The sequence below is a fragment of the Bombus huntii genome, chromosome 9, assembly GCF_024542735.1.
Source record: "Bombus huntii isolate Logan2020A chromosome 9, iyBomHunt1.1, whole genome shotgun sequence".
NCBI lineage: Eukaryota > Metazoa > Arthropoda > Insecta > Hymenoptera > Apidae > Bombus > Bombus huntii.
In genome coordinates, this window is record NC_066246.1 from 3987409 (window position 1) to 4001936 (window position 14528).

Sequence of the window (14528 nt, forward strand, 5' to 3'; positions counted from 1 at the left end):
AGATATCAACGATCAAGAGATTATTGCCGAGACTGAGATCGTTAAGTTTCATGCTACGGTACGAAGAACTGGTGCAAGATGTAAAGCCGGACATAGTAGCGGGGACGGCAGCCTGCGAAGAAGTAAAAGGTAGCAAAAAATTTGCCAAAATTCTCGAACTTATTCTCCTGCTTGGCAATTACATGAATTCCGGCTCGAAAAACGGCCAAGCCTTCGGATTCGAGATCAGTTTTCTTACCAAGGTGTGTTGCAACGCTTTGTCATTGGACCGTAAACACGAGATGTGTCGCCATCGTTCGCGATATCGTATCTTTCCTTTCGATTTTCAGTTAACAAGCACCAAGGACGTCGACAACAAACAAACTCTGATGCACTATTTGGTGGACACGATAGAACGACAATTCCCCGAGTGTCTGAGCTTCCCAGAAGAGCTAGCACACGTGGACAGAGCTAGTCGCGTTTCCTTAGAAAATGTACAGAGAACATTGCGACAGATGGATTCCAATATTCGAAATCTTGAACAAGATTTATCGAATGCCAAAATCCCACAATCGAACGACGATTTGTTCCTGCATGTTATGGGTGTATCCTTTTTTGCATTTCTTTTTGCCCGCTTTCAAACGATACGAACGTTATTTTTACGTGGTTTGATTGATAATCAAATTGTCGTTGATCAAATAAGCATTGTATTCGTATATATCGATTTTCCTTAATTATCGTGTAATCGACTCGCAGCCTTTTGCGAAGAAAGCCCGTGAATCTTACGAAGTTCTTCAAAATATGTTTAAACATATGGACAGTTTGTACACCGAAATTTCGGAATTTTTTTCTTTCGACAAGCAAAAGTACACGATCGAAGAATTTTTTGGGGATATAAAAACGTTCAAAGACGATTTTATGGTAAGCGAAGAAATCAAGAAGAATTGGACTGTTTGTTTCTTTTATCTATTCTTCCTTCTTTCTTATAGCACGCTCAGAAGGAAATAATAAAACTACGAGAGGGAGAAGAGAAACAAAGACGAGCGAGAGAGGCACGAGAAAAAGCAGAAGCGGAGAAAGCAGCACGGGCTGCGCGGAAACGAGCACTGGTTGACATGAACGCCCACGAAACGCAGGAAGGTGTCATGGACAGCTTGATGGAGGCTCTTCAAACTGGTTCCGCGTTCAGTCGGCCGGATCAACGAAGAAAACGTCAAGTACGCGCCGCTGGTGGTAAGTTCTATAGGGCTGCATATGCTACGACGAAATCTACGAAGAAGGAGAAGTTGTTGCTGGCTAAATTGTACGAATCGGGAGAAGCCGAGCGGCGCATGCTTCGAAATCGAAATAAAATCGTCGCCTCGTCTCTTCCTCGTGGCGCAGTCACGAGCTCGGCAAGTTCCGATTTCGAAAAGTATACGACACCGGAAGAGAATCAACATCTCTATAAGCGTTTGTTGCTCGATCAGGCCACGAGAGCGCCCAAGCGAGAGAATTTTCTGTCTAGAGTCAGTTCGTTTCAGAAAAGCAAACAAGCCGAAATCGTATACAAGAGAGCACGCGTCGATCGATCGATGATCGAAGAAACTCCGAGAAGAGAGATTTCTATAAGAAGATCTCGAAATTTCGATGAAATCTCGAATTCATCCAACAATTCTGTTCAATGTAGTGTCGTGACCGCTGCTACTTTATCGTCGGCCTCGTCATATGGACTCGTAATAGACGAACTGAAGAAGCGCACACCGACGCACGTCGAATCTCTAGCGTCGAACGATCCGTCGCCGTGTTCGAGCTTACAACTTTCACCCTGTGTTTTGTACCAGACGGTTTTAGTAGGCGAAGCTTTAAAACTTAGCCCGGTGAGAAGACGACGCGTTATAGTAAGTAAGAAACATAAGAGAAACAGTATCGTGCGTCGTGCCGTTCAAAGTCGTAGATCGAAGCATGCGAGGAGGTCGACGATCGCCGGTGAAACGAAATCGTTTGGTTATTTAGGCAGCCCAAGCAGCGAAAGCGTTTCGCTGATCGAAAATTATTCCGTTTGCCGTGCTTCCGATACCAGTTCCGACACTGCGTCGACCAGAATATCGCGATCCATGGGTGATATCGCGATGAAAATCGGCAAAACGATCTCCTCTCCGTTAAAGTTGATTCGAACGAAAAATTTCGGCAACAGTAACGCTCATTGGAAAGACGAGAACGAGAACAATCTGTGCAACATACAGCATTCGAACGGCCAATTCACAATGTTGAAACGTTTAGTTCAACCTGAAATCGCGAATACAAGCATGAAAACGACCGAATCGAACAAACTCGCTGTCCAAGTGACCGACACCATTCTCGAGTCTCGAATGAACAACAACCTCGATATCTTTCACCTTGATATACCTTCGATTACAACCAAAGAGAAACAAACCGTTCTAATGAAAAGGAAACGTCAGAAACGGGCTTGGAAATTTTGGTAGACGGTACACGTCGAACGTCTGTATCGTTATCGTAGACGTTATCGTGATGCTTTCGAACATGACACGTTACACGACTACGACGGTTTCAGGATATGATGCTTTACTTTCCTGTACTTTTTACCACAAGACAAGACTGAATCTCGCCTCATCGCTCCTTTCATCTTTTTTTTTTTTTTTTCTTTAGTTACTTTTCACTTCTTTTTTTTTTCTTTTTTACGAAATTTCAATTTCATGTCATTGGATGGCGTTTGGCCGTTTCAAACGCACGCTTGCTTTACTTTATCCATTTTTCATCTTTGACTTCTCATTACTCATTTTTACCAGCTGGTCTCATTTTTAAAAAAAAATCGCATTAGCTCGACGACTAATCGAGGACGGAGACTTTGCAAGTCTATCGAAAGCGGAAAAAAAGTGAAGAAGAAAGAAACACGTGAAATACGATTTAACGTTAATTTTTTAGGAACGAAAACTTATCGACTGTACAACATTCTGTGATCTAGATACGGAGACGAACGTCGAATATATACTCGCGCGCCTACATCGATCACTTGTAATCGCATCCGTTGTAAATATCGTAATTTTCAAATAAATAAAGGAAATTTTTTGTACTATCGATCAGTATTTAAACTATTTTCGCTGAAACAGTAGTTAATTTAGCCAGCTAAGTTTAGGTAGCTGTGTGAGAAAGGATTACAACGTAGATCGTTCGTAACGCAAACCGATCGAGTTAATATAGCACGTACAAGTGTACAACAGACGGATACATACGACGTAAATGTTTCTTTTTTACAGCAGAGAGAAGAGCTCAACTTAATAGAAGTCGATCGCGTACAGGATTAGTCGGGACTGGTTTACTGGGAAGGGAACTTTCGACGTAAGTATTTAGACACGTATTAAGCGTATACGTATTTGGATCTTTTCTCCACGATGTGGTACTTATACGCGTATCGATATCACGATATTCGAAAACGATTATCGCGTACGATACGTTCCTAAATTGCGTGAAGAGATCACGACAAAGATAAAATCGTCAGAGATAGACAGATAGAGAGATTACTTTCGAAATAATACCTTGCCTAATGATCGTTGTTGCAGAGAACTGTTAAGCTCGGCATAATCCATGGAATATCCTGTTTCCGTCCTAAACTCAAAACTGTGATGGATCGAATGTTTGTTTTATCGGTAAACGATGAAGCGGGGAAAGAAAGAAAGAAAGAAAGAAAGAAAGAAAGACAAACTCGGGAAGCCTCGCGACTCTTCGGTATCGGTTTACAGAGGAAGAACGAGCTTCGATTTTTACGAGTTACGATTAATTTAGCAGTCTTCCTATTGCTCTATTTGATATGTCTCAAGAGATTGTTTCGTAGGTATAATAATATATACAATATGACGTTGAATGCTACTTCGATGCGTCGATAAACGTAATACATGTGAAAAGTAGTTTCACCGAATTTTCTACCAGATTTTCGACTTATCGATCGATCTATTTTTAAATTGGTTACTAGCCGTAAAGTTCGCGTTTTACAATTGCAAAGTAATATACGATGTAAATATGCATATACGTACATTCGCGTGCAGCAAGTGTTTCTCTTAACTTTTATCCAAAGACGGCTGATCCCTCGAGCACGGTGATGGATCAGCCTCGTTCGATCGCGTGAACACGGGCGTAGCGATAATCGACTCGTTGACTCGACGCGAAACCTTTGAAAACCGTGCCAAATCGATGGAAACGTCGAGGGAAAAGACGTTCGAACGTGAAACAATCTGTAAAAATTTCAACATATTTTAGGCCATGGATGCGAATGGTACGTTAACGTAACCGAAGACCAATTTATTTTTCGAATCTCGAATTCGACGATTGTTTATACTGTATGTACTGACGTCGGATCCAACAGAAATTTGTACCTATATTGTGAATATGTGAATTTAGATAGTATCAATACATTGCGATCAATACAATCGAACGTAGCGTGTTTTCTTTACTTATACTACTACGATACATAGAAACACCTTTTTGACCGAAGGGAGTGGTATTCGATAACTAAATGGATGAATCGCGAAAACATGGTTTGTGTTTGAGCGACGATCGGTATCGCAAAGTGTGTCGCGGGTATATATACCAGCTACGGAAGCATTGGCGTAACCGGTCGCGATCCTTTCAAAAAGAATCTCTCGCGCGAATTCTCGCAATTGCATGGACGGCGGTGGTTCGAGTAAACGAAATAGCAGAGATCGCATCGAAATTATCGAATAGAGTTTGCTGCTCCGCGGCCTTTCGATCGTCGCTCGAGAAACGAACAAGAGAAAGAGAGAGAGTGAGAGAGAGAGAGAGAGAGAGAGAAAGAAAGAAGCCCTACGACATAACAGCTACACCGATGGGGTATTTCGTGCGCACACGCATACGCTAGCGATAGTGTTGGCCGCGTCATTACACCCATACTCGCGTGCACACCTGCGGGAGAACGGTTGAATCCATCTGCGAGCAGGCGAGGTCTCGCGTATTCGTGCGATCAGAGGACCCTATGCCTTTGTGAGTACACGCGTGTGTTGGATGAACGAGTGTAGTACGGAGGCAACAACGGACGGCAACTTGGGGCACAAGCAAATGACGTGTTTCTATCGTTTCGACGTTCTCGACAGTGCATCGATCGCGTTCGCGTCGGCAAATAGTATTTCTCGACTAGTCTCGCAGTCGTGTTCGGTACGTCAAAACGCGGCTGCGTTCACGTTGAAACGTGTTCGAGAACTGTGGCACGCGAGCACGTGATCGCGAGTGACCAAGACCACGACATTTTCAACCTCGAAATATCTTTAACCGATGGCTCGTGCTGCGGTTTCGTCTAGTCTCGTTACCGAGAAGGAAAGCGGGTACTCGGTTTCCGCACGAATCGCGTCGTTCAGCGGACTGTGCAACCTCGAATATCGACTAGAGGACGACCGATCGACGCTGCAGTCTGGATCCTTGCTTTTCCACCGAATCGATCCATATCTCTGTTCGATCGCGCGAGCCAATCGTTCCTTTACGAACACCTCGCGATTACGATTATGAACATCTCGATCCAAGGATACGGGAAAAGGAAACATTGACATCGTGAACAAAACGTTCACTGTTCTATCTTGAATATCGTGTTCTCGCTTTCCGAAGGTGAAACGTGTTGCGCGCTCGATAGAATGCAAATGCGCGCTAGATAGAATACAATGAACATACCTATCGTATCGGGAGATATCGTCGAAGACGATATTCATAAGCCACGTTTCGTTAGGGTGAGTATCGTGATAAGTAAACGAATTTTTCATTTTACGGCTTTAAGTTATGCGTCATACATCGTGCGTCATACGTCATACACGTTACCTTTGTTGTTGTTTGCGTCAACCAAACCGAGACGCGCGAGTTTACACAATATAATGTCGCGTTGGGAACGCGTCGCAATCTCAGTTTTATTCATCGTGTAGTTTGTCCGAAGTAGTAAGTCGCAGCGATAATAAATTCTGTGAAAAGAAAAAAGTATGCGCCCCTATCTGAACGTACACGAGTATGCTAGCTTCAATCTTGTTAGGTTTTGTCGCGACGTATTTTCGCCGATCGATCGTAACGCGCTCGTACGATTTCTTCGTTCGATCGCACGCCATCTTTCTGCCATTGATCGAACAACGTTGGACGACTCGTGTTTCTGCGTCTCATCGAGTGATTCGACACATATGGAGCTCGCGCACTCGCCACATATGACGGTGAAACGTGCGAAACGCGATAGAACTGCAACAACGAATAAAAAAAGTCACGGTTACAGGTGGCGTTTCGAAAAAGTGCCAAACATTCCACCGATCCACGATGGATAATTCGGAAAGTGAAACGTGACAGATAGAATTTCGACTTTCTCCATTGATAAACGTTAGAATATCGGTCCTGGATAGGATTATTCACCGTGATCGTCAACTGCCTGAAAAAATACATGATCGAAATTTGCATGACTTAAGGTGAAAATGTTTGAACAAATCGTACTTATCGAACAACGCATCGCGTAATCGGTTACATAATTATCGACCATCCCCTATGATCGCTCGCATCGAAAATGTATCCGAGGCATAACGATTTGGTATGAATATTCGCCGAACGGAGAAGAAACTCGGAAGTAAAGTAAACGATCTCGAGTGGAAGATTACGCGAAGCAGTGATAAGAGTACGAGAAATGGCGTTTCGCGCGTACGAAAGCGCGAGATACGCGATTGCTCGACGCGAATCGATCGAAAACTCGTCTAGCGTGGCTACGAAGATCGGCGTGCGTGCGCGAATCCGAATTATTGCGAGTATTCGTGGTGGAGTACGGGACTAGAAAACGAAACAGTCCGAGGGTACCCGAAAGGGAGCGGACTGTGACGAGTCGAAACGACATTTGCCGAAGGAGTAAAGGGGCCCGATCGGTCGTCAACTGGAATAGACCACGGAAGGTGAGAAATCAGCGGACTGTGTTGGGCGCGCGCGCACGCTATTCCGTGCGCTTCGATCGATGCGAGTCAACGGTGATCTGTAAATCTTCTCGGACGATCTTCTCTTCTTTCCTGCTCTCACTCGTCTATATCCCCTCTCACTGAAACTTCGTTTCATTCTCCCTCCTTTTCACGAGGGTAACACCGTTCGTCGGCCCTGGGAATTCCGCTTTCCCATAGAAAAGAAACGCATCGCGGAAACATCGAACGCGTCTACCACTGTAACGTTCCGTCTATCGTTTCGAGCGCGATTTGTATACGCGAGTGGAATGTGAAGAAACACGATCGATATATTTCGCGTTGGCTTACGCATACTAGGTGTTTCTACTACCCAACTGGCTATGGAACCGAGAGACACGGATTTATCGTTGTTCGACGTGTGCGCGATCGAGAGAGGTCGATTATTTTGAATCGTTCCTCGTCAGGAGGGAACTTGATTTTCGCGATCTACCCGTTAGCAGTGGCTTCCACTTGTTGGTATTAAATAGTGCTCGTTCCAAGGACGGGAGAGCAGGAAATTAGCCGAATACTCGAATATTTTCGATAGTGTACCCAGAAACTCGGGGAACGATGCTGATTCTTCCGGATTTAAGGTTACAGGTAAATCGAAATCGTTGGTTTCGTGGTCGTTGAGAGAAATTCGTGATCTAGGGAAACGGTTGAAACGACAGGAGAGTAAAGAGGAAAAGGAGGAAGAGGGTCGCAAGGCGAGGGGCAGCAGGCGAAGGCTGCATTTCCTGTTTGAACGCGAGCGTAAACAGCGTGCCTCGGATCCGGTAGAGCGTGCCTGGTCCGGTGAACTCGAGCGGCGATGCACCACGCGTAACCTGTAACGTGGAAGGTGGAACGCGTAACGCGAGATCTAGCACCGCTGCGGACAAGAACGTTACGTTCGCCTCCCTTCGCGTTTCCTTGTCCGCCACCATCGGCCGTATCGCCCCACGCAACCGGAACGATATCGCCAACGGGTTTCAAGTTTGATGGCAAATCGTTCTCCAACATGGGATTCGAGCAAATGGAGGTTGAGCATAGGTCCCGTTAGCGTGCCGCATCTTCGCGTCAAACTCGTTCTCTTCGATGTTATCGCGCGCGGAGATGGAACGCGATAGGCGACCGGTGATCACGACGGTAAGGCCTTGCACCGTTTTCCTCTTTGCTACTTCTCGCGCGTGGTGGTCGCGCGGCTCGATTCCGGCTTCCGGCCGATTTCATGCGATAAATGACCGACCGGCGATCGGTAGAGCGCGGTGAGTGGTAATCGACGCGCGGTATTCCAGAAGAAGACGGTCGATTGGATAGAGGCGGTGGAACCGCGAGGAAAATCGGTAATCGAGCACGAAGCGCGTCGACCTTAAAATTACGGTGCTACGTAGCAGCCGCACCCGGCGAGATACGCGGAGCGAACGTTATCCTCCTCCCCACCATAATTCGTAAACAGTTTCTTTCCTTTCACCGAGAATCGAATGGCTCCGCGGAGTCGGCCGAAGCCTCGGGATACGATGTACCGCGCGAGATAAACCAGAGAACTTTTTCATCGCAAAACGCGTTCCTGTCTCCTTCTCGTTCTCGTTCGACGGACCAGATTCTCGATCACGATTCCTGCGACAAGCGTCGAAATTCATCGGCGATCGTGACTCGCGCCGAGTTTCACGACGTGACGCACGCGATTCCACCATCGAGGATGGTATGAAAGAATCACATCGTAGAGAGTAACGCGAAAAGGGTAGGAAGAGTCACGTTGGATCGCCTTTATGATCGCGATTTGTGCGTCGATTCCTTTGTGCGTGCATCGCATTCGACGAGTAACGAAATCGAAAGAGAGGTTAGACGAAAGGCGAACGCGTTCGATTTCCTCTCTGTATTCGCAGCATTGAACGGCCATGGAATAGCGATCGAGACGAACAATGTGGCTGCGAGAACGAGTACTATGTTGAAGTGGACTTGTTACGCGGCTCTGTCGAAGAATCGCGCATCCCGGCCGACTTCGTTGGACGAACGAGAGAAGAGGACGGACTGCGGGAATGCGTCGTCGCGATATTTGCGAATAGGAAAAGGTTGTTCCTGTCGGTCGGAGGACGTAGAAATATTGCGAGAATCCTCGACGAAAAAGAGCCTGGGGGTGAGAAATATATTCGAATCACGTTCTTTTGTTTGGGAATCGATCGCACGTTTACAGGTCGCGATTGCCTCTAATCGAGGCCCCGAGTCTCTTTCGCATCGAACTCGGTCGAGCTTCGGCTCTCCTGTCGATAGGACTTTGGTCGCTCGTCTTTTCGCGCGTGGTATCGCGCGATATCGTATAAGCGACGATCTTGGCAGCAGTTTCGACTCGAGCCAACTCTCGCGTCACGATTGGTAACCGGCACGTTCAACTGGCTGTGCAGGGCTCCGATCCTAGGGTGGCCACTTGCCGAGGAAAATTGCAGAACAAACGAAGCAAACTGAATCAGGAGATCAACAAGGAGCTTCGGTTGCGAGCCGGCGCGGAGAACCTCTTCAAGTAACTGCCTTTCTCCTTGTACGACTCGTAGAATGCGCGCCGTTCGCACTCACGTGTACGTTTTACGTTTCAGGGCCACGACCAACAGAAAGCTGCGAGAGACCGTTGCGCTGGAATTGAGTTTCGTCAATTCGAACTTGCAGTTGCTAAAGGAACAGCTTGCCGAGTTGAACAGCTCGGTCGAACTTTATCAGAATGTCGACAGGTCGGTGAGATTGTCGTTTCTCCGTGCGATTTCAACGTTAAACGTAAGAACCTAAGACGCCGCTCTAAGCAACCAGCCTGACTCTCTGTGTTTTTCTGCCTTTAGCGAGGAACCGGCAATGCCGATGATACCGTTGGGACTGAAGGAAACCAAAGATATCGATTTTCGGGATCCGTTCAAGGTGAGCGCCGCCTAACGCGAGAACTGGCTTTCATTCGAGCGGCGGTACTTCCGAGTCGTCGTCGCTGCAAACTTTTTCGTCTTTCGGCTTCCAACGATTTTCCTTTTGCCCGTCGACCAACGGTTCAGCGACGATTCTCGAAAAGTCCAAGTCGCTCGCTCGCGACGGACCTATCTCCAAGTACTCGCGTACGCTTGTCGTCGATCGCCGTTCGATCGTCGTTCTACGTCGGTCGGGTTCTTCTTCGATCGCCTGCTTATACAAAGGAAGAATCGTAGGTAACGGATTCAAACGCGGCATCGTTACCACTAATCTGCCGTTCGTCGTGTTTCTTCGAGCCGTGCTATCCTTCACCGATACTTCGCACGGCAGGGTCAGCTGCAGTACCTTTCCCTTGATCGTGACGCGCACGTACTCAGGATGCACGTCCACGTCAACGTGGCAAGTGTCTAAATATCTGAAATCATAGCCGATCTCGTATTCGGGTCGAGTCCGCTGATCGATCGTCTCGTCGTACGTTGGATACGTACTTGTACAGAGCCACCTCCAAGACGACGCGGTCGCTGTACTGCTCCTCGTTCAATTTAAACGGCACTTTCGGCTGATTCATGTTGTACGGTTTACCCTGTGGATCGAACAGCTTCAACCTGTAGGTAGTTCGCGGTTCGACGTTCCGATCTTTCTGCCGGTTTCTTCGCTTCTCTTTTCGCATAAACCGTTCCGCAATGGCGACGCGTTCCTCCGGCGTGTGACGACTGGTTCGATTCCAAAACGATTCGTCCTCTTCCTCGTCGTCCTCCTCCTCCTCCTCCTGCTCCTCCTCTTCCTCCTCGTTTACTTCTTTATCCGCTCGTTCCTTCTTCTCTTGCTCGTGGCGATGTTCCTCCGCGTCCACGACTTTCTACGGATAATAGACGTAACGCGATCAAATTCTTGGCCGAAGAATTCTTGGCAGAGCGCGAAAAGGAAAACTCGCTTACTCGATCCGCTCGTGACTTGGCAGTTTGTTCGCGATAATCGAGCAATTCCGCTTCCCGTATTTTCTTGTATCTCGCGCAACTTCGTACGATCTCCCCTTCGGTCTCGGCGTAACGTTGCAACGCTCTTATCCGTTCGGATCTGTCGATTGGCGTACCATCTAGCTCCTTCAATCGCGTTAGAGTCGCGATAGAGTATTCCCTGTACCCTTCGTAATCCGCGCACGGATTTCCCACGAGGAACAGCTGCTCCAAGCGTTCGTTGTACCTGCGACACGTTGCGCGCGTAACGATCAACGTAACAATTTCGCCGATCGAACGGCTATATGTATAACGAATATGTATAACAAATGTACCTTAACGTTTTGATGCCACGAAGATCACCGATAAAGTTCACCGTTAGATCCAACTTTTTCAAGCTCTCGAGCCCTTGCAAATTTTCGATCGTCTCTATGTTGTTCAGCGCTAAATTCAAGTACTCTAACCTCTTCAACTTGCTCAAATTCTCGATCTTCGATATCAGATTGTTCTGAAGCAAGAGAATTTTCAAATGTTTGCACGTTCGGTCGATCAGTTCGATCTTCTCGATGTTTTCTTGATGCAACGCGATCTCCTCGAGCGTCGAAATCTCGCCCTCGTTGTGCTCCGAACGCTTTCGTAATAAATCGAGCGTGATTCTCGACATTTTGTTGCGCGCTTTTGATCCGCCGACGCAAACTCTTCGACGCGGTCGCTAAGCGGCGCGTATCGACGTAACGCGCTCGATTGTCTCTTCCCTTCCTTCTCTCTTTCGCTCTCTTTCGCTCTTTCACCGTTTTATTCAACTGTCGTTCGAATGTTGCCTCGCAGGACTTTATCCTCGAACACTATAGCGAAGACGGAACGAATTACGAGGAGGCGATCGCGGATCTGATGGAAACCAGACAGGTGAGTTACGAGCAAGATCGTACGATTACGACGCAACCTAAGTCCAAGATAATCGGATTTTCTTGGTGTTGTTCGAAGGCGACGCGGACGCCGACCAGGGACGCGGCAGGCATCGCGTTGTTGTTACGCTACTACAATCAACTGTACTTCGTCGAGCGAAGATTCTTCCCTCCCGATCGAAGTCTGGGCATCTATTTCGAGTGGTTCGACTCGCTGACAGGGGTTCCCAGTTGCCAACGAACCGTCGCGTTCGAGAAGGCTTCGATTTTGTTCAACGCAGCCGCTCTGTACACTCAATTGGCTGCGAAGCAGGATCGTCTGTCCACGCGAGGCTTGGACCAGGCGATCGACGCGTTCCTGCGAGCCGCCGGTACCTTTCGTTACATACACGAAAACTTTACCAACGCACCGAGTATGGATCTTGGGCCGGACATGCTCGAGATGCTCGTTCAACTGATGCTGGTAACGACGCGTTCGTAGCCGTAGCACGCGCTTCGAATTCGCCGCAAACCGAACGATTACGATCGAAGGAGAGCGGCGTGTCCGGGTGGGGAAACACGGTTGGAGCACGGTCTGACGCTCGTCTCGTTCTTCTCTCGTTTCAGGCTCAGGCGAGGGAATGTTTGTTCGAAAAATTGGAACTTCAATCGAAGGACGGCAGGAACATCGACGTTTCGTTGGACCTAGCGCAAGAAGCGTCACAGGTAGCGGCCGACAAAATTTTACGTACGCGTAAATCTAATACGCCCGTATTTCGCTTAGATCCCGCGAACCATTTTACCCAATGGCGTACGATCGTCGATTGCCTAGGTTGCGGCCGTCTACAGCGATGTCCACGGGTTGATCTCGCGCGAACCGGTCCGCGACTACGTACCGGAAACCTGGATATCGTTGATCTTGGTAAAACGGGAACACCACCTGGCTCTCGCGCACAAGCACCTCGCACTTGGATTGTTCGATAGAGCGATCACCGAATGGCGAGCTGAAACTAAACTCGCGCTCGAACACGTGCAAAGGAGCGACGGAAAGACGCAGCTCGACGTGATCGTGCCACGGGACGATAACGAAAGGAAGCTACTGGGTGCGTAGGCGATCGTTACCCGATCCGAGATCTCGATTTCTGTTCCGTCCGTATTTTACCTCTGTCGCTGTTTCGCTATTTCAGCGAAAGCGCATCTCAGGGAAGCTTTGGTCCTGCACGAGGAAAGTCAGAGGCTGCAAAGAATGTGCAGAGACTTGAAAGCGAAACAGGCGCTTGCCAAAGTTCTGAAGAGAGTACAAGAATCGACGGTAGAGGATTACAATGGCATCGGGGACGAGGATGACTTTCGAGGATTGTTGGATCCTCCGGATATCATAGGTAACACGCGCGGGTTCTTTCGTCTATTCTTAGACCTTAGATTCTCGATGGTCCGGCGCGTCTGTGATGAAACTGCGTATCGTTTTCCCTGACGTAGCATCCACCAAGTTCCAATTGAGCATCACCCATCCGGATTTCGGACAGCACGGAGTGGAAGATCTTTTCAGATCGTTGGGTCCGGTCGCTATATTTTCAGCTAAAAGACATTGGACCGCGCCACGATTGATACAGCTTCAACGAGGACCCGACGGCGAAGGGTTCGGCTTCAGTGTACGGGGTGATGCTCCTGTAATAATAGCTGCGGTCGATCACAATTCGTTGGCCGACGTACGTATAAATGCGGGTCTCGCAAGTAATATTTATACTTGTTATAACGAGCGGTTTTGTTTCTTCAGTTGGGTGGCATGAAGGAAGGCGATTTTATAGTAGGAATCGGTGATAAAGATGTCAAGTGGTCGTCCCACGAACAAGTGGTTCGGCTGATTAAGCAATCCGGTGATTTTATAAACTTAAAACTGGTTACGCCGATGGACAGAAATTATTTAAAGGTAAACGCAAACGTGGTCTCGTCGACATTGTCCTACGGAAACGGCCTACGATAATAACTTGTGCTACCGTTTAATGACTTGTGCTACCGTTTCTAGAAACCGGGTAAGGTTAACCAGCAGGACAAGGGAAGCGTTTCGGCAAGCAGCTCTTCCGGCATTTCCTCGGGTCAACCGAGTCCTGCCGGTTCCGTTACCACCGCCCACGTAGCTAAGAAACTACCGTGGAATCCGTTTAAAAAGTCGGTCACGCAGCGCGACAGTAGGGACCTGACGTTCGACAATGTAATACTTAGATGACTCTTTGGATGTTTCACGCGGTTGTTGCAATTGGAGTTTTCGTCGAAACGTTTATCAGATGGTTCCAGGTTCGACATTGGCTGGTAGCCCTCCGAATTGCAGGATCGCGCTATCTCGTTGCAACGTTTGCACTTTTCTCAACGATTCTGTGTAATATTTTATCTATCGAGTATGTACTTACGCGTACGCGCAAAAGTTTCGCGTACGAACGCGAAACTCGTAATGTTTCGTGTATTAAAGTACGTTTTATCGATGGATTCCGAAGTACAGGGGTGAAATAAAAGGGCAATTCGACGGAACTTGGATGTTCTTCGATAAACGAATACGATCGTGTATCGTACATCGTACATTGATCGTATATTATATATGATTGTATAACGTACAGTGACGATCGACGAGAAACGTATGGAGCGAAACAAAAATGTAAGCATACGTTATACACCAATTATATTTTGTTCACCAGTTAGTCGTTTCTTTTGTTTCCCTTTTTCCTTGCAACATCGATGTAAATACCAATTCGAAAAGAAAACGTAAGTCGCACGACTTTCCAATAGCCATGCGGAACGTCGATGTAAAGCGCAGCTTGAGAAAGCACGAGAGACGA

General features: G+C 47.5%; 3 protein-coding genes across 4 annotated transcripts in view; 2 read left to right on the forward strand and 1 right to left on the reverse strand.

The window, feature by feature from the left end:
* Positions 1-9634, forward strand: part of LOC126869565 (protein diaphanous) — a 17841-nt gene extending 8207 nt beyond the window's left edge. The window contains exons 11-17 of one of the 2 annotated variants that reach the window (XR_007690944.1): positions 3-242; positions 330-584; positions 736-900; positions 969-1212; positions 3237-3318; positions 9314-9429; positions 9503-9634. Coding sequence is in view for 1 of the 2 variants with exons in the window: in XM_050626291.1 (XP_050482248.1) it covers positions 3-242; positions 330-584; positions 736-900; positions 969-1212; positions 3237-3318; positions 3540-3561 (1008 nt within the window). In the remaining variant the exon portion in view is untranslated. Of the gene's footprint in view, positions 1-2; positions 243-329; positions 585-735; positions 901-968; positions 1213-3236; positions 3319-3539; positions 4409-9313; positions 9430-9502 lie in introns of those variants that run through there. The other variant, XM_050626291.1, reaches the window with a different exon arrangement.
* LOC126869588 (rhophilin-2) lies at positions 4555-14384 on the forward strand. The gene is made up of 9 exons (XM_050626371.1): positions 4555-5708; positions 11642-11719; positions 11798-12181; positions 12325-12423; positions 12530-12800; positions 12885-13079; positions 13177-13406; positions 13475-13627; positions 13724-14384. Exons 1-9 carry the CDS (start codon positions 5643-5645, stop codon positions 13922-13924), a joined length of 1677 nt encoding a protein of 558 aa, XP_050482328.1. The 5' UTR covers positions 4555-5642; the 3' UTR covers positions 13925-14384.
* LOC126869601 (dynein axonemal assembly factor 11) lies at positions 9822-11635 on the reverse strand. Its single transcript, XM_050626397.1, has 4 exons — positions 11149-11635; positions 10796-11060; positions 10346-10716; positions 9822-10272 (listed from the first exon to the last, which is right to left on the reverse strand). The coding sequence occupies exons 1-4, from the start codon at positions 11475-11477 to the stop codon at positions 9846-9848; spliced, it is 1392 nt and encodes a 463-aa protein (XP_050482354.1). The 5' UTR covers positions 11478-11635; the 3' UTR covers positions 9822-9845.
* Positions 14385-14528: the final 144 nt, after the last annotated feature.